The sequence below is a fragment of the Mesoplodon densirostris genome, chromosome 7 (assembly GCF_025265405.1).
Source record: "Mesoplodon densirostris isolate mMesDen1 chromosome 7, mMesDen1 primary haplotype, whole genome shotgun sequence".
Lineage (NCBI taxonomy): Eukaryota > Metazoa > Chordata > Mammalia > Artiodactyla > Ziphiidae > Mesoplodon > Mesoplodon densirostris.
In genome coordinates, this window is record NC_082667.1 from 64349094 (window position 1) to 64370751 (window position 21658).

At 46.0% G+C, this 21658-nt stretch overlaps 3 protein-coding genes and 2 non-coding genes across 15 annotated transcripts in view; 3 read left to right on the forward strand and 2 right to left on the reverse strand.

Moving 5' to 3' along the window:
• Positions 1 to 7061, reverse strand: part of TRIM66 (tripartite motif containing 66) — a 60083-nt gene extending 53022 nt beyond the window's left edge. The window contains exons 1-2 of one of the 4 annotated variants that reach the window (XM_060105003.1): positions 6978 to 7061; positions 4508 to 4646 (exon numbers count right to left, since the gene is read on the reverse strand). The gene's annotated coding sequence lies outside the window, so the exon portion shown is untranslated. Of the gene's footprint in view, positions 1 to 4507; positions 4650 to 6792; positions 6921 to 6942 lie in introns of those variants that run through there. The other 3 variants (XM_060105002.1, XM_060105001.1, XM_060105004.1) reach the window with 3 other exon arrangements.
• A 51-nt stretch (positions 7062 to 7112) lies between these two features.
• On the forward strand, positions 7113 to 10223 carry RPL27A (ribosomal protein L27a). The gene is made up of 5 exons (XM_060105007.1): positions 7113 to 7298; positions 7701 to 7764; positions 8197 to 8272; positions 8942 to 9116; positions 10051 to 10223. The coding sequence occupies exons 1-5, from the start codon at positions 7296 to 7298 to the stop codon at positions 10177 to 10179; spliced, it is 447 nt and encodes a 148-aa protein (XP_059960990.1). The 5' UTR covers positions 7113 to 7295; the 3' UTR covers positions 10180 to 10223.
• Positions 8436 to 8565, forward strand: LOC132494502 (small nucleolar RNA SNORA3/SNORA45 family). The gene has a single exon (XR_009533082.1). It is a non-coding gene; the product is annotated as a small nucleolar RNA SNORA3/SNORA45 family (small nucleolar RNA).
• On the forward strand, positions 9814 to 9942 carry LOC132494501 (small nucleolar RNA SNORA3/SNORA45 family). Its single transcript, XR_009533081.1, has one exon. It is a non-coding gene; the product is annotated as a small nucleolar RNA SNORA3/SNORA45 family (small nucleolar RNA).
• A 6723-nt stretch (positions 10224 to 16946) lies between the features above and the next one.
• Positions 16947 to 21658, reverse strand: part of DENND2B (DENN domain containing 2B) — a 176351-nt gene continuing 171639 nt past the window's right edge. For all 8 annotated transcript variants that reach the window (XM_060105683.1, XM_060105682.1, XM_060105681.1 and 5 more), the window contains 5 exons: positions 21332 to 21373; positions 20237 to 20348; positions 19241 to 19480; positions 18259 to 18345; positions 16947 to 17724 (listed from right to left, as the gene is read on the reverse strand). In XM_060105683.1, coding sequence (XP_059961666.1) covers positions 17690 to 17724; positions 18259 to 18345; positions 19241 to 19480; positions 20237 to 20348; positions 21332 to 21373 — 516 coding nt within the window. In that variant the 3' untranslated portion in view covers positions 16947 to 17689. The remainder of the gene's footprint in view (positions 17725 to 18258; positions 18346 to 19240; positions 19481 to 20236; positions 20349 to 21331; positions 21374 to 21658) is intronic.

Consider the following 21658-nt stretch of genomic DNA (forward strand, 5'->3'; position numbering starts at 1 on the left):
TATTTTAATTATTGAGCACCCCAAAGAGATTTTGTTTATGTGGTTATATCTACTGCCATTTACCATGTTATAAATTAAAACTGAGATAATTTAAAAATATTAATTCATTAAAAAACAATAAACCTATTACAAGTCAACATGAATAACATACTTTTCAGGAAAAATTAACTACTTTCAAATAATAAATTTAGTGAGAAGAGTGACATTGTTTTTCCCTTTTTGGAAATTTCATTAATGTCTGGCTTAACAGAAGACTTAATAGAAGAAGCTGGCTTTCCATACCTGCTTCTGCAGTCAATCTGTTACACGCTGTTTTGTTTACAGTATATGAAGAAAATCCAGCCTCACACAGCTATACAGCTGGAAAAGATAGGCATATTTTAGTAGCCTTATCAGATAATTGTGGATATTCTTTGATACTACTGCAAAATTTAACAAGCGGTAGTTTCTTAAAGGTTAGTTGTAATGTGGAATCTGAAACTACATCAGTGAACTTTTCTTACTCTGTTCTATTAACATCCACTGGTCTGTCTTACACTTTGAACTGCTCTTTTACCCAGGCATAATTTTTATAACATCAAGCACTGTTGATTTGGAAAATATTGGTTCAATGATTTACACAGATGCTCCAAATATTGCCATGTTTCATTATAGAAAAAAATCACACTCTTTAATATCACCTCTAATTGCATCAGAAAATTCTGTAACTATTATGAAGTTGTCAAACTCATGGAGGCAGCTATAACTTTACCTGAATTCTAATTTTTGCTTGCAAACTCAAATTTTATCATTGGCAACAAATACTGTCAGTTTTCTTCCTTGAAGTGACAGGCTCATTTCATTCTTTGAGAAAATATCTGCCAAATTCCCAAGCCTGAATAATCACAGTTTGTCTGTCAGTTGTTCTTTCAAATAAAACTATTGTTCTACAATACCAATAATAAGGCTAGCGCAGCGTGCAACTCAAATAGTAGCACAAGTGCAGTTCCTCACTTTGATAAGTAGCAGAGGCGCTTTTTGCATACTTCTAATTTCTTCACATAGAATATTAAAAAGACTTGTATTCAAGAATTGAAATTTAATAAAAGTGAACATTCTTCAGTGAAACTGGCTCTTTTTCTTTTCTTTTCTTTACAAATGCCTGGCAGTGAAGAACACACTGACTTGTTCTTGGCTTTGGCTTTGGCACCCTCAGTGCAAATGTCAACCCAGTGAAAAGGGCAAATAACATCTTAGTATTACTATGAAAATTGTTTTGACCTTGTGGAACCCCTGAAAGGGTCTCAGGGACCCCTGATGGGCCTTTAGACCACACTTTGAGAACTGCTGCACTAGACTCTGAAAAACAATTCTGGGCATTTGGGGGGGTGGTGGTGGCATAGCTTTCCAAACCAGTGGGCACTACCCAGGGTAAGAATATAAAGAAATAAGTATTTCATTTCTGTCTTAGAAGAGCAATTGAATTAACTCTATCAGGGTAAAGGTTAAATTAAAGGCACAGCAATGGGTCTCTGACTTGAGGAGAACGGGGGAAGGTCAAATGATCTCTTTTTTATCCCCTTCCTCCTCACCATAACTTAGCTCTTCCCTCTCCCTCCTATCTCCCCTGACCTGGGAAAGTGAAGGGGATAGTTTGGCAGAATGTCCTTAAGCCAGGAGTAGCCAATTTAAATGCCTCCAGGGGCCAGCCATATAAAGAGTATGGGTTTGGTGTTGCCAAGTCTTAGTTTTTTCAAAACACCAGAAATCTGGATTTTTATTTAAATTTTTAAACGTTGGCAACCAATTAAAATTTTAAAAACATAAGAAAACAGCGTGAGTCAAACAAAATATACCAGCAATCAGCTCTGCTTTCAGTCATGAAGAGACCTGAACTAAATGAAACATCAGGTGAAAGACTGGAAGGACGCACAGGAAACCTCACCTATATTACCTTGCTTACAAACCACCTCCTTTAATATCCCACACCCAGATGTGAGAGAAGGGAGATATTAACTGGGTTTCTGTAACCTTGCAAGGAATAACAGAGCAGGTCATTGCATGCCACACTGGGAGTTAGAATTTCAAAGATTGTTTGCATGGTTAGTACAGAACAAATTATCATCAAAATAGTACACATTTTATGGGAAAAAATGGGAGGGAGAAACACCAAGTAATGAGAGAGCACCTACTCTAATGCTAGACTGTGTTGAATGTGACATATTATTTATTTGTTTGTTTACTTGTTCACTGTCTGTTTTAGACACAGTCCTAGGGCAGGACTTTGTCTTTCTTGTTCACCATGGTACCCTCCCCTCTTCGCCTGGCATCTATATATAGTGCCTGAACATAGCACACACTCAATAAATATTTCTAAAATGAACAAATGAATCTCAGTATTTTTTCACTATACAGACAAGAAAACTAAGACTCAAAGAGAATATGCTACTTGTTCAAAATCATTCAGCTAGTGAAAACAGAGGTAGGAAATGAACCAAAATTTTTGTGTTCTTTCCATGAATTTTATCATCTAAAATTAAATTAAAACTGAGGAGCAGTTGAATTTGTTGTGCTATTGGATGAACTGCCCTCAAAGATCCTGGCATTCCTCCCTTCACATTCTGCTATTCTGAGTTTAATGGCAGTGGGGTTTTCCATCCTAGCTTCCAACAAAGCTGTTAGGAAAGCATTTGCCACGTAGTATAATGAGACTTTTGAAAATCTATCCAGCACAGAAAGGAAGGACTCCTAGTCCTCGAGTTATATTTATTTTTACTTTGTAATGAAGAAAACCTGTGTGGTCCTATGAATTTTCCCCTAAATGCCATATTGCCATATATCAAAAACTACTGATAAAACAAAACAAAACAAAACAAAACAAACAAAAACCCTGAACCTGGTGTAGTTTAAACTGGAAACTATACATGCTTCTGGTGCATAAATTGGTATAGGTACAATCCATTTGGGAAAAAAAAAAAATATATATATATATATATATACATATAGCAACATAAAATGAATCATAAAAATGTTTATACCCTATAATACAGCAATCCCACTTCTGGGAATTTATCCTAGACAAGTTATTCAACAGAAGAAGAAAAAAGCCACATATACACAATTGTTCACTGCATCATTTTCTCCAATAGCAAAGAACACAATGAGAACAAGGAAACAAAATACATGAGAAAATGCCTTGGTAAATTATAGTATGTGCTGAAGATAAATTACTCTTCAGCTGTTAAAAATAATAATCATGGATACTGGGTAGTGATACAGAAAAAATGTAATAGTATTAAATAAAAAGCAGAATACAAAAGGATTTGTATACTATGATCATCAGCTTTGCAGATAGCTATGTCTAGATGTAAATAAAAACTAAAAGGTAATATTCAGACATGAAAACGGCGCTGTAAGGTATTATAATTTGAGATGTTTACACTTACGTTTTTTCAAAATTTTCTTTCATGTTTTACTGTCTTTTCTATTACATATGTTTTAAAATTCTTTCTGAAGTAAATTTGGATTTCTGAGTTTTTCTCAAATTCTCACTTAGAAAAGACATCCTGACTCTTCCCATCTTAAATTAACAATCTTCTACTTGAAAAAGGAAAGCAACATAATATTTCCAAATGTCCAAGTCTAAAGGTAGAGAGCAAGAAAACAAGGCTGGATGCACCCATGCTGTTGTTGCTGTCCGAAGGACTGCTGATGAAATCAGGCACCCAGAGAGGCAAGGAAGAGAGAAGGACCACCAGGGCCCTCTTCAGGGTGGCAGTATGTTTACAAGGCCACCTGGAGAGAGGGCTGAGGGAGCAAAAAGGTCAGCACTGCATATACCTGCCTCACCAGGCTGGTATCCTCTCCCTGCCTGGCATCCTCTCCCTTCTGCTCATTTCACAGGCATTTTCTGAGGCCCTGACCCTCTGGGGGAGCCCAGATGTCTGAGATGTCACAAGGCCATGCTTTACTTCCGAAGAGATGCCACAGAGAAAGAGGCCTCTTGCGGGTCATGTCCACCATCACGCCCCGTGTGCCTGGTGAGGAGGGACAGATCACTGAGCGCCTCACGTCTGGCTGCTGTTTAACTTTGTATACAGAATTCAGCTTTGTTTGCTCTCTCAGAGCTGGCTGACCCACACTGACAAACCCCACAGGAGCCTTATGTTAAAGCTACATGATTTCCTTGGGAAGAAGAGGGAGCTGGCTAGAAAACCAAAACCAGACAACTGTCCAGGGCATTCCCCCTACCCTGGAGATCAAACCACCAATGAGGAGAATGTTAGGTGAGCACAGAACCCAACACAGAGTGCTAGTCCACTCAGGGAGGCCTTCCATTCAGAAGGATGGCCCGAAGGATAGGATGTAGCCCCTCTGTAACCAAGGAACCTGACAAAACTATCCAGAAGCAGTGTCCCATCAACCAGACTCTACCTCCATGCCCTGGGAAGTCTTGGTCCTTACTTCAGTCCCTATTTACTAGATACCTGAAGGTAACCTTTCATTCCCAAAACTCTGCCCAGCTTACCTCCATTCACAGACCATCTTCCCAAGGGTAGCTTCTAGGTAGCTCAGCTCATCACTTGTGCACTTACTGGCCAGTTTTGATGTCAAATAGAGGACGATCTCTTCCTAGGCCTTGCCTCCAACTCTCAAGGCCTCTCTTTCTGCTGGTAACAGACAGTATGTGATTAAGGACTGAAGGAGTGATGAAGCCCATAATGCTGTGAGGTCAGAGAGGGAGGAGTTGCTAAGGTAAAAGCAGGAGATTTGGAGAAAAAAGACTAAAGGCTAGGCCCAGGCTCTATATCTTAGCAGCTCTATAGCCTCTGGCAAGTCAGTCAGCCTTCTGTGCCTCAACTCTCTCATTCATAAAATGGGGCTAGTAGAGTTGACCTCTCAGGCAGACACATTTTGTAAGCTGCAAGGTGTATTTGGTTATTCTCACTGTGGGTTCTGGGAAGAAGCAGAATGTAAGGTAGGGTTTAAAGGTTGAGGAAGCTTCAGGACATCTGGTCAGAAAGAAGATGAGTACTCCAGGCATGAGAAATGGCACTAGCACAGGAAAAAAGGTAGAAGGGATGTACCAAGTTTGGCTGCAGTAGAAAGCTTGCGCAGGGAAGAAGCCGAGGTTAGTTTGGAAAGGCAAGTGGGCTGTATTCTGTTGGTAATAGGGAGCTATCAGACTTCTTGATCAAGTAAGTGAAAGGATGACAGTCATGTTTTAGGAAGATCAAACTGACAGAGGTGTGAAGGATGGACGGATTGGAGGAGGGTTAGAATACAGGCAGGGTGATCACAGGAGGGTGCCGAAATTCAGATAAGACAGAAGATGAGGGCCTTAATGAAGGCCATTGCACGAGGGCTAAAAAGGAGAAAGCAGATTTGAGAGATAGGTATAGAAAAAAGGACACGGTGACAGCGTATTAGAGGAAAAGAATGCTTGGGACAATTTTCAAGTCTCCCTGACACCACTATCTGGGTGGACAAGGCTGCTCATCAAGCTATAGAATAAAGAAGACACCAGAGAACTGGGAAGATCAAAGTATTTGGATATGTCTATCTAGGATGTCTTAGAATGGCCAAGGAATACTAACCAGAAACTAAGTGAATATATGAGTCTGGAGCTCAGCAACAGAGATGTGAATTGAAGCCACCCAAGATGAGTTCACCCAAGAACACTGTGTACTATGAAGAGTTAAGAGAGGCAAGGACAGAAGACTGAAGAACACCAACACTTAAATGGTGGACAAATTTAGAAGAACCTGAAAGGAAGACAGAGAAGTAGCCAGAAAGACAGGAGGAAGGCAAGAGATTAGTTAGAAAAAGAAGTCAAATGGGTAAAGTACAACAAAGAATAAGTGGTATGAGGAAGAATACATTCAGTTTGGTGTTTGGTTAATTGATGACCTCGGTAAGAGCAATTTCATTGAAATAATGGGGCTGAGAGCTAGACTGCAGTGGATTAAACAATGAATGGGAAGCTAGCAAATGGACAGGATTTGTTGACTATTCTTTTGGGGAGCTTGGCTGAAAAGGAAAGAGCAAGGGTAATAAATAGAAACAGGGAGAATTTAGGATATTTTAGCTAAAATGTATTTTAGCTGAAGGGAACAAGGCACAGAAAATACACCCAAACACACACTGAGTAACTGAGGGAATGTGATCTTGAACACTGGCTGAGGCTTAAGACGGAAAGGACGTCTCTTGCACTTTAGTTTAGAAAGGGAGGTGAGGGTAGGAGTATTCATTCACTTAACGATCATTTGTTGAACATGTACTACATGCCAGGAGCTAGGAGTCCATGTTAAAAGAAAGTAATCCTCCAGCCTTTAAGAAATTTGGTCTAGTAGGAAAGACAAATGTGGATCAACAATTACATAAGAGCTCTGTACTAGATTTTGAGGTGGCACAGTGCGGGGAGGTGAGCAACTATGGCTGAATGGATCAGAGAAGTATTACAAGAGAAGATCCTTGCATAGGGTCCAGATTGAGCAGAGGTTCTCTGGTCCAGGAGAGGAGGGGGTCACGGGCACGCCAAGTAGGTTGCAGTGAAAATTAAAATGTGGCGGGTAGAAGATTTACAGGGTCTGGAAAATAAAGAACCCTAAAGCGACCAGGCGTAGAGGTCCCTGAACTCAGGTTCCAACTGAGGACGACTGGGACGATGGCACAAGGGCAAAGGAGAAAGGAAGACCTTGAGCCCACTCAGTAGTGTGGGCGAGAAGGTCCCGGAGGGTGGTAGAGACATCTAGAAAGACTTTAAAGGGAGCAGGAAGAGACATCGGGTGGGCACACAGGGTCAAACAGGACCTTGCGGTTTCTCACTGCGGCCAGGGGACAAGCAAGCAACCGCTACCGCCAGGGCCGAGTCGACCACCAAAAACACAGCGAGACGCATGGGGCTGCTCAGGATGGGGCGGTTGGTGAGCACCAGAGAAATACAGTGGCCCCGGCAGGTACCTGGGCCGCGGCCCCGGGAAAAGCACCCGGCCCACCTGGACCGCAGCTGCGTGCACTACAGCGTCCCAAGCCCCGCCTTCCGCGCCAGCACTCCGCCTCTGAGCCCGAGCGCACGCGTGACAGCACGGAGAAGGCTCTCGGGCCCCGCAGCCTCCGGAACAACTCTATGACGGAGCGTTCACCCCACAGGAAGAGGAAACAGCAAAACCCGCAGCAGCTCAAGAGCCGCGACGCCAAAAAAGCTCCGCCCGCGGCCCGGCCTCCGGACCGGAAGTGAGGCGTTGGCTCCGCCCCCGAGCTCGATAGCTCGCGAGACTTTGCAGAGCCCTTCCTTTTTCGTCTCGGTCGCTGACATGGTAGGTGATTTTTCTGATGCGTTCGCATAGTTGCTGGCCTAGGCCGCGAGCTTTACTCACCTTGCACCCCAGCCACCTACTCCCGAGCTTGGCCCGGTCCTCCAGGCCGCGCATGGCCAGCCGCAGGGCGGGGTAGCCGGCGTGGGTCCGGGGCGGGGCGGGGAGCCTGGGGCCGCGTGTTCATCCTGCGGTTCGGTTTCTCGAGACACGCGGTCCGGGGTGCCCGGGCGCCTCCCTGATGAGGCCGCACGGCCCCGGGCCGGGCCGTAACCTCGACTTGGCTGAAGGCGCAACAAAGCAGAACCTTGACTCCCAGGCCTATAGGCCTCTCACAGACTGGCAAGCTTCGCCCTCTGCCCCTCTTCTCTTAGTCCTTATCACCAAGCACCTTTTCCCATACAGCCATCCAGACTAAGGAAGACCCGGAAACTTAGGGGCCACGTGAGCCACGGCCACGGCCGCATCGGTAAGTGCTGTCTCCCCATCCTGGTCGGCCTTGGGCTATCTCTGCACGGTGCTAGCTTGTCAGGAAGTAGGTAGCTTAGAGAAGTGGGTTAGTTAGAGCTCTTGGCGGTCGAGTCGGATTGAATTTGATCAATAGCCGTTGGCTTTTTCTTTGAGAATTCTCTAGTACTCCAGTTTTAGAGAATTTCACATCAGTTGGGGGGGTGGAAGTTGAGCGGGTCCAGTATTGAATTGGTTGAAGGCATGGAGTACTGTGTTAGTGTTGTGAGGTGGAACACTGCAAAGTGATGATTATCCGAGAGTCTTGAAGGAACAGCATTGCTGGAAGAGATATTAAGCAAAGGCAGAGGAGTATGGGGAAATGCTTTTGCGAGAAGTAATATCGAGGGGTTGGAGAAGGGTATTTTAGCCATGTAGCTTTATGTTCCTGCAGGCAAACACCGGAAGCACCCGGGAGGCCGCGGTAATGCTGGTGGCATGCATCACCACAGGATCAACTTCGACAAATAGTGAGTGCTTTTCGGACTCTGCCTTTACTGACACAGCTTTGGATTTCGGGGTAGAGGGTAGTTAAGAACATCTTCAACGGGAAGCAAGGCTCTTACCACTCAGAAACCTTGCCTGTGGCTGGGTTTCGTCAAGTTAATATTTGATGTGAACTGAGAACTTGTCACCGAGGCTAGAGTCACGCTTGGGTATCGGCTATTGCCTTAGTGTGCTAGAGTCCTCGAAGAGAAACTGCTGACCTTATTCACGGGCTGTGGCCCTCATGGCATAGTCAGTCACCGGGTTAGTGACATGCATCAGATTGACTTACACAACTGTTAGATCCATTTAACGCCCGCAAATTAGGGGGGTTGTGTTTTAACTATTCGTTTAGGAGACCTGTGTTACAGGAGTGTGGGGAAGCTGTCAAGTGATCTGAATCCTAGTCTTGGCACTGCCTCTGACTTTCTCAGTGACTTACTCTGGTTCCGTGGAATAAGGCTAGTCTTTTCCACCTGATTTCTTTGGTGGCTTTTTAAAGATTTGTTTTATTCAAGAAGCGGGGTACCTGCTTTGTCACTCTTCTGCATGAGTGAACAACTTACACTGTAATGGGGGGAGATGGACTGTGGAGATGGTAAACATAGCTTGTCAGTTGGAGTGAGGTAATGAAAATGGTTGTCTCTTCCCAGTCACCCAGGATACTTTGGGAAAGTTGGTATGAGGCATTACCATTTAAAGAGGAACCAGAGCTTCTGCCCAACTGTCAACCTTGATAAATTGTGGACCTTGGTCAGTGAGCAGACACGAGTAAATGCTGCCAAGAACAAGACTGGAGCTGCTCCTATCATTGATGTGGTGCGATCGGTGAGTGAATTGAATATTTTTTGCCTTTATGTGGGTCCTTGACTTTCAAAATTCTGGATAATATACTTGCACCTGAAGTCTATACCCAGATACCTACTACACAGTTCCACTTTCCATAGCATTTCCACGGGTACTTACTGACCAAAATTGAAGTCTTGTTCAATCGTGATTCATGCAAAACATTTGAAGAGTAATTCTTCCACTCCCTCGTTCATTTACTTGATTTTTCACTTGAACGTTTTCCGATCGGTTATCTTATTCCTAGTGTCAGTGCCCTGATTTGTACGGGTTTCTCACCTGAACTATTAGTAATTTAGGTCAGCTGGCTCTGGTCTGTTATACACAAGACTACATGAGGCACAGCCCTTGACCCTTTGTTTCTTACGGAATAAAATCCTAGTATGTTCAATTGTTATTTAAGGCCCGACATTATCTGAAGAGAACCCCCCCTCCCCCCAAAAAAAGGCATTCTTGTATATCATTAGGAGTTCTGGTCCTTGTGTCAGTCTTACCCACTGTGGGTATGGAGGTGGTGGGAATCCTGAGGGGGCTTTCAGTAAAGTTTTAAAATTCCCTTTCTCGGCCTCTTCTTTGAGCAATTCTGATGACCATGACTTCTTGGAGCATTGCTGGAAATGTGATTTTCCTTTTTTGCTTATCAAGTCGTAACTGAATAGGAGAAAGGGTTTGAGCTCTGCCCGAGACTAGAGTCACATCCTGACAGCTCTTGTCCTGGTGTGCTAGAGTCCTCGGAGAGAATCTGCTGGTCTTGATTCACTGGCGAGGGCAGTCAGTGCCCCCGGGAGTGCCCAGATCAGAAACATGCCCTCTCTGGCTCCTAGATGGAGTGGATTGGTAGGCATCTTTCTTCGTACCCATCACAGAGTCGGTGACTGCCACGGTGCATTATAAACCCTTTTCTCTGTTCTTCTAGGGTTACTACAAAGTTCTGGGGAAGGGAAAGCTCCCAAAGCAGCCTGTCATCGTGAAGGCCAAATTCTTCAGCAGAAGAGCTGAGGAGAAGATTAAGGGTGTCGGTGGGGCTTGTGTCCTGGTAGCTTGAAGCCACCTGGTGGGAGATTGATTAAATGATAACAAGTGCTTTTCTCTTCTGGTCTGAGTGAGGGTTCTTTGGCACTTCTACCTCCCTACCTGTACAGAAACCCACCTAACAGATTCTAGGAGTAAGGGTGTGAGGACCTGGGCTCTTCTACCAGCTCCCCTCAAAGTATGGAAGAGATGGCACCAACACTTAGAATAAGGCCTTGGCTGGTTACCTAATTTGAGGCTTCTCACTTATAAAGTGAGAATGATACCTGTTGGTTCCATCGTATCATTGAAAGGCCTATTGGCATTGTATGCTCTGAACTTATAAATGAGTGGGAAAATGTGCCCTTAATTGTTCCATGGGGCTCAAGGGGGGAAAACTCGTGATCTTTACAAGATTTTGATGAGTCATGTTGGAAAGATGGGTCAGTGGTAGGATAGAAGTGGTTCTTTGGAACTTCCTCAGTCTAAGGTTCTTCCACCTGGCTTCCTCATCTCAGACCAAACCATTCTGGTCATAATCAAAATGTTGGAATGGGGCCCAACAGTCTGAATTTTAAACACATCAGAGTGGTTTGGATTCTAGAAAGTAGTTGTCAGGATTTATGGGTCCTTGTGCATAGGAGTCTTAATGTTCAAAGAAATAACGTCATGAAAAGCTAATGATTTTCCTTCCAGTGTGAAATGTATCTAATAGAAAAATTTGGGGAATGCTAAAGGCCAGAAACCAGAATCATGTTTCCTAGGGTTTGTTACCTCCTGCAAAACCAAGAAGATGAGCAATGCTTGTGTGCAGATAGGACCCTCTTAGATCTTGGTAAATTATAATTTGCTATAGTTTTCCAAGATTTTGAAAGTTTTTTGACCCATAATAGAACTTGCAGGCCAGAACCCTGACCAAAGAATAGTTAAGATGGCACTTACTTAAGCCTACTAAAACTCTACTTACATGTTTAGTTTGGTAGAGGGTGGTTTCTGTATTGCTTTGTGGGATCATAAATGGACCTGGGAACTATGACTTTCTGTGAGACTAATTTGTCATGACAGCCTTCAGAAGATATTGGGGATGGTCAAATGTAAGGAAAGAGGGGAGGAAATGTAATTGATTTGTATAATGGAGAGTTAAAGGTGTTAGGAAGGCACTCAGTTGGATAAGCTAATAACTGGATCATTTACATCTTCTGTTGGTACTGGTGGAGAAAGGTAAAAATCGGTTTTCCCTTAATGTCTTTTGGAGGACTTATAATAGGGAAGCTTTGATGCCTTCTAGACACTGAAGGTACAGAAATGTGTAAATACAGTGTCTTTTAAGATTCAGGCCGGATTTGAACTTTATATATAAACCTAATAGCTGTGTGACTTAGGCTTAGTACAGTTTTCTCATCTTTAAATTTAGGTAAATGTACCTACTTGTTGAGGATTGTGTGGATTAAGTAAAATGGAAAGCATTTACTAAATTTTTGTGTTTAGCTCTTAGTAACCAGCATGTAAGTGAACCATTATTACCCAAGCAGACAAGTCAGTTAACCTTGGTGTGATTCAGTCAATAGGAAAGTGGTCTAAACACAGGAAAGAGCAAACATGCATTTAGGAAACACAGTTTGGAAAGGTTAGGCAAGTTGGGAGGTGTTATATGGGAGATGAGCCTGGAGCAAACAGGTATTCTGGCCCGGCTGTAGTTCAGGGACACAAGGCTACAGTGGAAGGCTGGAGGTGGGACCATGAGGATGGAAGACAGGATTCAGAAGACATAAGGGACAGACAGGACTTGGTGACTGAATTGGGGTGGGGCTGGCAGCAAAATATGGTTTAGGGAGAGGATAGGTGGTCAGTAGTCCCTTTATGGCTAGCTTCTTCCAAGGTTTCATTGCTAGAACCTTGCAGCATAACTATCCTGAAACTGGATGGGATAATGCTCATCCCAGTCCTGTATGGAGGTGCTTCTGTTGGACATGCATGCTAAATATGAAAGTCAGTCACTAGTACAGCCATTCTGAATAGGGAGGATGCCTCAAATACCATCTCCAAGCCTGGAGAGTATAGCTACTGATCTGTGTGAGCTGCCACGTTCTGGCTTGCTCACTCACCATTATCTACAGGTAATAACTGGGCAGGTGATCTGATTACTCCTAGGTAATACTGTTGCCAAAGTAAGCTGGGTTACTGGTGAAAAGCCAAACGTTCCAAGATGATGGAGGACACGGACCTAGAGCTAGCGCTTATCTTTCACAGGACCAAAAGCAAACCTTAGCTTTGATTTTATATCTGAGAGTGAAACGTGCCAATGCTGAGATACAAAATATAGCCGATGCATAGGAAAAGTTCATGCATTAGACTGTCGAGCTTTGATTAGCCTGTCCGGTAGGCACAGAGACCCATGCTGCCACTGCCTCTTTAGTGGCCGATAAGTGTGCGGTGTTGATGAGATTCTCCCATGTAGGGGGCGCAGGTGCCCCCTAACTAAGGTTAACGGCTAAATTTTCTATAAGCTTGAATTGCTAAGGATATTTCTAGCCTAATGTAGCCTAATAATTAATGTATGTGCTTTAAATACATTGTTATTGAAACCTCAGAGCTGCCACTGTGACTTCCATTAATGGGAAATGTCCGCCACATAATTTGCAAAAGCCCTCATTGTCAAAACCAGCTAAATAGGATTTTAACTTTTCAATTCAAATAAACATTACTATTCGATGGCTAACTAGCCCAGTAGCAGCCAGCCCGGGATGAAAAGAAGGCAAAGGCGTGCACCACCGGCGGGAGGCAGGCAACGCTCCCCTACCTGCGCTGCGGGGCGGGAGGTTACCGGGATGCCGGCGGCTGGAGCCCTGCGGAGGCTGGCGCCCTAGCAGCCGCTCTCGTTGGTCCCTACCGTCCTTGGCGCCCTCAAGCCGTCCGCGCCGCACAGCCGCTCTCCTCTCCCGCCCCTGAGCCACTTCCCGAGGGTGTGAGGTTCTGGTTCCGGCGTCACTTTGATCTCTGTCCCACCCCAGGGCCGGAAGCATGATAGGCGCCCGTATGCCATTTCCGGCAGGGGGCGGGGCTGGCCCGTGGCGCGCGGACGAGGCGGGAGGTTTAACCCGGCTAGTGTCCAAGTGCGGCGTGGTGGGTGCAAAGCCTAGGTCGCCAGCCTCAGCCGCACTCAATTTCCGCTTTGGCCGCGCAGAAGAAGAGAAGCTGTGGCCTTTCGATGCACTTTCAAGATGGGAATTTACATATCTCTCAGTTTATGTTGCTGTTAAAAGATAACGAGTGTTCAAGGTACTTTGGGATTGAAAAAAAAACTTGTACGTGCATCGGAAGGTTCTGGAAGAACAACGCAGAAGGGATTTTTTTCCTCATGAGTTTTGGGAGGTGAGGAAGATGATGTATGCTTTGATACAGTTTGTTTCTTCCTTAACCAAATGCATATTACTTTCACGTTAAAAAGCAATATAAATAGACAACTTTAACAGTTATGGTAGCTTGTCAGTGCTGAAAAGTAATATTTTCTCTTATTCTAGAACTTCATGACCTTTTAAATTACACCCACCCCCACAGCCCATGGGCAAGTAAATTCAAGATGTTTTGGAATGCCACATTGTGTGGCTCTAGAAACTAATTTTGTGTGTCGCCCCTAGGAAGAATATAGGTTAAGTGTATGTTTCATTTCTGACTCTGTTTTGCAGCCCAGTTTTTGTTTTACTTTCATTTCCACTTAGGTTGGTTTAAAAAAAAAACACCCTATTTATGTATCCTTATAAATCAGTCCTTTGGGGTACAAGGTGAGTTATAAGTCTTATTTGCAAAACGAAGGGCATTATTTTTAACAAAATTTAAAATGATCTGTGATAATAATTAGAATAATTTTCATGGGGTCCTAATTCCACATACCATCCAATGTGAACCACAGTTGCTTTCCAAGAGCATTCCAAAATATTGCCTTTAAAAAGCCCATACTTATCATTTCAACATTGTGTTTACCAGAGCATGGTAATTTACTGAAAAGAGCATTTAGAAAGATGTAATGGCGCAACCTGCCCTGCTCTAAAAGTTACCAGATTAATAACTGGAGAAAACCCCAGGGCCTTTCTTAACTCCAGAATGGAGGAGCGCCGACAGTTCATAGGCACTGGGACTTCTGGTAGAGGAGACAGCATTGTGCTGCCCCTGAGCAATTTCCCAGAAAGGCACTGTCTAAGCACCGTTATTTTCGGTAGTGGCGACACCATCCTCGGGGGTGGGGGGCAGTGGGGCGCATTTTGTAAAGGTACGGGAGCATTTTTGGTCACAATTATGGAAGGGAAGCAACCAGAGATGCTTGATGTCCTGCAATGTATGGGTTGATTCTAAACCAGAGGTCCGCGGTCTGTTAGGAACTGGGCCGCACAGCAGGAGGGAGCAGTGGGCAAGTGAGCGAAGCTGCCTCTGCTGCTCCCCATCGCTCACGTTACTGCCTGAGCCACCCCCCCAGCCCCACCCCTTGCCTGGAAGAACTGTCTTCTGTGATACCAGTCCCTGGTGCCAAAAAGGCTGGGGACCGCTGCTCTAAACAGCAAAGGAGAACCTAGCTTAGAACCTATCTTCATTTTACACACAATCAGAATCAAAAAGATGTGTTATTGGTGTTTTGTGTTTGTTTTGTTTTTGGTTTTTTGCAGGTTTCATATACTTTTCAGGTTTCCAGGATTCCAACTATTGTTTAAATCAGAGGAAGTTCAAAATGTGTTTTGTTTAGAATATTGCCAAAAATTGTTCATTTCAGAAAACTCTCTTACCAAGTTGTTAACACCCACTTAGTGGAATCTGAGTTGCTAATTCAACACACTTTTTCTGCATGTGTAGCTGTTGCATTCACAGTAATTCTGTGTACGGGTGTAAGCATCTGACTTAATTATATCTTCTAATACAGTTGTGCCCAAGCATTCACATATTTAAGTACATGTTATTTTATGACAAAATACTTTTCCTTTTATTTCTCCCCTTTTATATTATGGTTAAGACTGTATTACAGTTAAGATGTGTTTAGGGGGCTTCCCTGGTGGCGCAGTGGTTGAGAGTCCACCTGCCGATGCAGGGGACACGGTCTGGGAGGATCCCGCATGCCACGGAGCGGCTGGGCCCGCGAGCCATGGCTGCTGAGCCTGCGCGTCTGGAGCCTGTGCTCCGCAACGGGAGAGGCCACAACAGTGAGAGGCCCGCGTACCCCCCCCACACACACACACGATGTGTTTAGGTAGGTTACATTATCTATGAATTTCATTTCAGGATGGTAAAAGGGGGAGTTAACAGTATTTGCTATAGAGAAAGAGTGTTGCATCTGCTAGGATTGAGAACCATCAGTTTAGGTGTCCAGAGATCATGTGAAAGCAGAACTTGGAAAGAAGCCCTAAATACTTTTTGTCAACCCCAAACCAGGCCCCCTGGACACACCTTCCTCTACCTTCCAGATGAGACTTCTGTGCCTTGCTCATAGCAGTCACTGTATGGGCCCTTGCAGCCCATTCCAGGCCGCTGTGTGCCAGTATCAGTTTTCTAGATTGGGATGAGAGCTGTGGCCATGGGAGGAGGCGGGAACCCCTAGGGTTAAAATGCACTGTATTTTAAAGCTACATAAAAGTTACAGATTTTTAAAAATAATAATTTACACCTATGTACCTTGTGATCTGATCACGTCTGAGGATTCTGTGGAGCCACATTAAGAAAGAGAGGGAGAGGAAAGGAGAAAGAAATAGCACCTTTTGTAAACTATTTTATTAAGGAATCCACTTCTATGACTCACGAAGTCCAGGCTGAGGTAACAGTGACAAGTTCTGGAGGTAACAACACCCTACTCTGGGCTTTCCAGTTATAACCACTGTCTTCTCTCTCTACCTCAGCTGAAAACCCAGACTCATGAGGCCTCAATCCCTGCCCTCCTATTCCTGGAAGATGCCAAAGCCAACTATGTAAGAGGCTTTCTCAGAGGAGAAGACGAATTTGTCTTCCCAGAAGACAAACCCTCTACTTTGCTTTATGAGGCAGACAGCAACCCCAAACCACAGGTTGGGACCTGTGCAGGGCTCAGTGGAGATGGGGAAAAGAAGGAAAGGGGATTCAGGAAGGGATCATCTCCTGTTTAACAAGCAGGCTAGGGTGGAAGGACAGGAAAACTTCACTCTATGATTCAAATCCACCAGACTAAAAGCCAATACCAATGAAGAGACTTCCAGCTTAATGCCTCATCCTGGGAATTTTCAAGGTCTCAGCTCTGTGAAGGCCTTGGGTGAGTGGACAGCCTAAGCCAGCCATATTCCCCACCTTGCTTCTCTCCTTGCTTTTCCAAGGAATATAGCAGAATTTTCTAGATGCACACCTAGACTTCCAATGGAAAAAAAACTTCACAGAGTGACATGGAAGAGCCCTAGACAATGGGCCAGGGCTATAAGCAAGCCCTGGATTGGCTTTAGCTGGGCTTGGCTCCACCAATGTTAAGATACCCAATGGTGTCTTAAGGGCTTCATACTGAAGAGGAAAATGTCAAGATTCACCTAATAGCGGAGCCAAGGGGCAATGAACATTCTTTCCATCACTGGCAACACATAGAATCTAAGCTAGAGCAATAATTAGGTATCTTCTAAGAGCAGTCATACAGCTCGGGCCAGAGAACTCAATTTCAGGGGAGGTCAGTGACCCACACGAAAGCTAAACTCTTAAATCAAGTACTCAGTTCCCTGCAGGAAGGTGTTTCATCCCTGATGGGCCTGCCTCAGCCCATCCCCCTGGAGAGAACTCTAGATAATAAAGCCAAGAAACACATGGGGCTCTGGGCCCAAACAACTATACACTGTTTATTGAGAACACCCGTAGATGATGGGAAGGAGGGATGCCCTGTACCGCATCATGGCCACCACTGAGTGGGAGCCGGGCCCAGAGAACACTAGCAGAGCTGGGGGTGGGCTTCCCATGACTCACTGACCATCACAAAGGTGGGAGGAATAGGAGAAGGCCAGGCCCAAGAGCCTGGCACCATGCTGCAAATGGGGGTTGATTGGTCTTTGCCTTTCAAAAACAGAGGATTAGGGGAGGGGGACTACTAGAAAAAAATAGAAACTCTAAGATTAAAAAAAATAGTCCTGTACATAACAAGACAGCATCTGCTCTCCAGGGCCCGAGACTGGCAGCAGGGGCCTTAGGCAGGCAGGCCAGGAGCCTCCAGGGGAAGATCAGTGGTTCGGCTGAGACAGTCAGCTGCACATAATTGGCCAGTCACCAGCACCCAGCAAAACTTCATCCATGCTCGGGCAGGGCAGGAAAGCACCCGGCCTCTTGGGAATATACAAATATTTACCGGATTCTCTTTGCTTGTTACAAAAACATAAGAAAGCTTACAGCAGATTATTTACAAACAGTATCCTGGGATATTGTGAAGGCAGAGGTGGGCTGGCTTGGAGGGTGGGGTCTGTGGGGGCAGAGCAGCCATAGCAGCCCAGAGGGTCCAAGGCTGGGCCCCCTCCCCAGGCTCCAGGCTCTGCAAGGCACTGGACTCTGTTACTGGGAAAGGGGGCTTAATTCTTCTTGTGGAGGAACTTCATTTTGTTGCCTGTGGGCCAGAGGAGGGCAAAAGTGAGAATGTTTCAGTATCATCTCTTCCAACAGCCCTAACCCTCTCAGTGGGAGAGAAGGATTAGAAAGACTGGATTACAGCTAGATGTGATCCAGGATGGTGAAAACACTCTAGAGCTCTAATTAGAGGACTGATATTAATCATGTAGGGCTTTGGGCAAGCCATTTAACTTCTTCGGTCTCAATTTTCCTTTTAAAGTGAGACATGCTATGATGCTGTGACGTAGTTGGCTCAGCTCTTTGAAGGGCACTCTGGTGCTGCCACGTTTGTAGTGAGACCCCTTACAGCCTCGAGGAAAGCTCACTGGTCCTAATGGCCCTTGTGCTCACTCAGGAAGGAGTGCACCCAGGAAGACCTGACCTAGGTGAGGCTCTATGAGATCTCTTCCTGTTCTGTCTACAGCCCCGATATAAATACCCACTGGCATTGGTTTAGAGTAGTTTGGGGTACAGATTCCCCCAGTCCCTCCCTTCTTGCTGAATATGTCTCATTAGTGACAAAGCTACTTACCCAAACCGCGGAGAAACTTGTTCATTCCACTCTGCTCAGTGTCTGGCAGTTCCTCTAAATACTGCTCCACTCGCTGCTCAAAGAGGCCTGGGGAAGAGGAGAAACAGGAACAGGGAAGAGAACAGTCATTGGAGGAAGGGAAGAGGAGGCCTCCTGGAGTGGGACCAAAGGGCACAGATCCCAAAAAGGGGGAAAACAAAGATCTGCAATTGTAACTTATAAGAGCATCCTACCAGAATTCAGACTGGCTCATCAATTCAGACTGGGCTTATCAGACTGGCCCGTGTTCCCTGCTGATGGCAAGAGCCCCTTGCTTCCCAGTGCACGTTCCTGAGCTGCATTAGGGCGAGGATGCCACTCCTCGTATCAGAGCTGCCCCCGAGTGGACACCTACTCCAACTCCTTTTAGACCACTTTACCATGTTGTTTCAAAAGGTTTGTTACACTAAATGCACAGTATTCGTGGGCAGAAGAAATAATAACCCTGAGGTTAGAAAGGTCTTGATGAGATGAAAAAGCCCTAGAGTGAGCAGAGCTGATGAAATAACAGAGATAAGATAACCTTTGTGCTCTGAGGGCAGACTGTCACCAACCTAAGACAGAGAGCTACTCAGTTCTCTTCAAGGGCTTTCTCAACCCTGGATTCTCAGCACTCCCTACCCTGCACAGTCTGGTCTTTTTCTCTGAGTAAAGAAGGACCTGTGAATGCGGGGATAGGTGGAGATAAGCCCCACTCTTGCCACGTGGCTCCAGCCTGTGCCCAGCCTTGTGAATGCACGTACTGGGGCAGGAGGAGAAGGTGCCCTTGGCAGTCCCTCTCAGAAGAAAAGGGATGTTAGGAGGCCTGCCCTGGCTAAAAACTCAAGAGCTTCCTCATGGAAGCTCACCAGTGCCTGGCTACTCAGCCCTGCGGGTAGCAGAAAAGTTGGAGGACACCTAAGATCCCCCCAGAACCCCCCACCTCAGGCTCTTCTGGCCTTACCCTTGGCCCGACACTTTCTTAGCTCCCTGTCTTGGATGAAGCCAGCAAACATCTGAGACTCCATAAAAACTTCAAGAAAACGGCGGATGCTTTTGGAGGCCACAGACTTGCGGAAGGCCTCTCGCTGAAAGGCCCTCTCCCCCTTCTCACTCTGGGTCAGGAAGAGGGAGTAGTGCCCAATGGTCTCCACAAAGAACCGGATAAACACCTCTGACACCAGCCCATTGAGGGTATTACATTCTGGAAGAGAAGAGAAAATCTTTGAGGTTCAGGTCAAGAGCCTGCATCCCCAGCCTCCAGCTGGTGGTGTCTCTCCCTCTCCTTGATGGAACTCCAGCCAGAACCACTTCTCTGTTCTTGAAACCTTAGCTCTTGTGCTCCCAGGCTTGTAACTCGTTCCTGAGCCAGGAGGTCGGAAACTGTGCTCTGAACACGGAAGCTGGGGAACACTTGCTGGATGAAAGAGGATGGAGATTAGGGACCAGAGCGCCACTCCCCACACACCCTCACCCTCGGTGGTTTCCCTGGCTTCACAGGAAGAGGAAGCTCCCTCCATCTCCTGCAGTGGCTTGAGGCAGGGCCTGAGAGGGAGGAATAACTAGTGTCCGGTCAGCGAGAAGAGTCTCTGCGGTTGCCAACTGTCTTCAGGGTTTTTCTCCCCAAACTTCCTGAGGTAGAGAATTAGAGGCAAGAGGTAGCTCTGTAGCCTGGGCCACCCTAGACGCAGCCCCGATGTTGTTTAAGTTTCTGAACTCCCTCTGATAAAATACCACACTACTTCTCTCCCCTCAGACCCAGTCAAGCCACAACTCCTAGAGCCACACTAGTGGGGCTAGGGAATTCTAGGCTAAAGTGAGACCAAGGTCCTATACCTGAGCTTCACTAGCCAGAAGAGTCTGGTGCATAGAATCAGGGTCCAAGCCCCATGAGGCCCAGGCCCAGAGCAGAGGGAGTCTGGGACCAGAACTGATTCTGCCTGGGGCAAGCCTCACTCACCATCATCGGAGTCACTGTCAGAGTCCTGGGAGATCAGTTCATTCTTCCTCTCTAGAGCCTGCTCCAGAGCCGCCTGTAACTTCCTAGGTAACAACGTGTCCTCGTCATCCATCTGCAGGAGAAGGAAACCGCACAGTGACACTGACTGAGCACTTAACTTTGTGCCAGCCCTGTTTGAAGAGCCTGAATATATAATCTCATTTCATTCTCCCAAGAACCCTGATACTATTATCAACCTCATTTTAAGATGAGAAGCTGAGGCTCAGAGAGAGGTTTAGAAACTTGTCCAGGGTCACAAAGATAAAAAGTGGTGGAGCAGGTGGCATTCACTGCCCAGGACCAACAGGGGTTCCTACCCCAGCACCATGATGAAGTCTCCCCAGTTCCTCCATCTTCGGCTCCAGGGGGGAAGCACGGTTGGCTGGGGGAGGGGAGATTGTGGCCCAGCCTGTGTCTCAGGCGTGAGGCGAGGCTGTTGTGCCTGTCTCTGTATTCTGGTTCAGTGTCTGCATTGTGACGCTTCGTACCCAGGAGTCGTAGCTCTGTCAGTGGTGTGTAACAGACTACATTCCCAAAGGCTACGGCATTGGGTTGTGTTCCTTTATAGAGAGCCAGGAGGATTTCCACCACTAACAGAGGCTTTTTGAAGTTGACAATGATTGCAAACCTTTACATTCTGCTGCATTCTGTGTGTCATGTATAATCCTCCAGCAACATTTCAAGGCAGGTGTTATCACCATGCGTGTTTTAGAGATGAGAATTCTGGTTCAGAGAAGTTCAGAGGCCTGTTCAAGATCATGTGTCTCAAAGCGGGCAGAGGGCAGAGGTCAAGCCTTTGGATCCAGGCCATGTTCTTCACACACTCACACTGCCTTCCAGAAGCTGATGATGCCGACCAGAACAGCAGATCCTGCTGAGGTCAAGACTTCTCAGACCAGCTTCTTTCTACCCTTGTCTGTCCTGTGAATGTGGAACCCAGAGGGCTCCACAATCGGGCTGTGAAGGTGGAGTCGTGTGTGTGACAGTGTTGGGTGCTCTGCATCAAACAAGCACCCACCCCGGGTCAGGCCATGCTCTGCAGCGCCCCACTCTTACCTGTCGGATGAATCGGTCAGACCCCAGATTCACCATCAGTGCCTGAGAAAGAGTCACGAGGGACAGTGATTCAGGATATGAATCCCTGTAGTGCCCTTCCCAGGCCTCCAGCCCTCCTGGATTCCCAGGGTCAGATAACAGGAATAACTCCAGCCAGGGAAAGACCTCCCAAGGAGAAACGATAAGAGCTGGGTACACAAAGGAGAAGATCCCAGCAGCCTCCGCCTCCCCCCACCCCATCCCTCCTGGGGGTTTCTGTCCCTCCTGTCCCTTCCTTCCTCCACACCAACCACCCCCACCCCCACCCCCACCCCGTGCCCACCGCTG

Bases quoted from the DNA above. Each gene is read 5' to 3' on its own strand.
- RPL27A (XM_060105007.1), top strand. The intron at 8,273-8,941 runs GTGAGTGCTTTT...GTCTCTTCCCAG, and splicing joins AGGATCAACTTCGACAAATA to TCACCCAGGATACTTTGGGA. The intron at 9,117-10,050 runs GTGAGTGAATTG...CTGTTCTTCTAG, and splicing joins TCATTGATGTGGTGCGATCG to GGTTACTACAAAGTTCTGGG.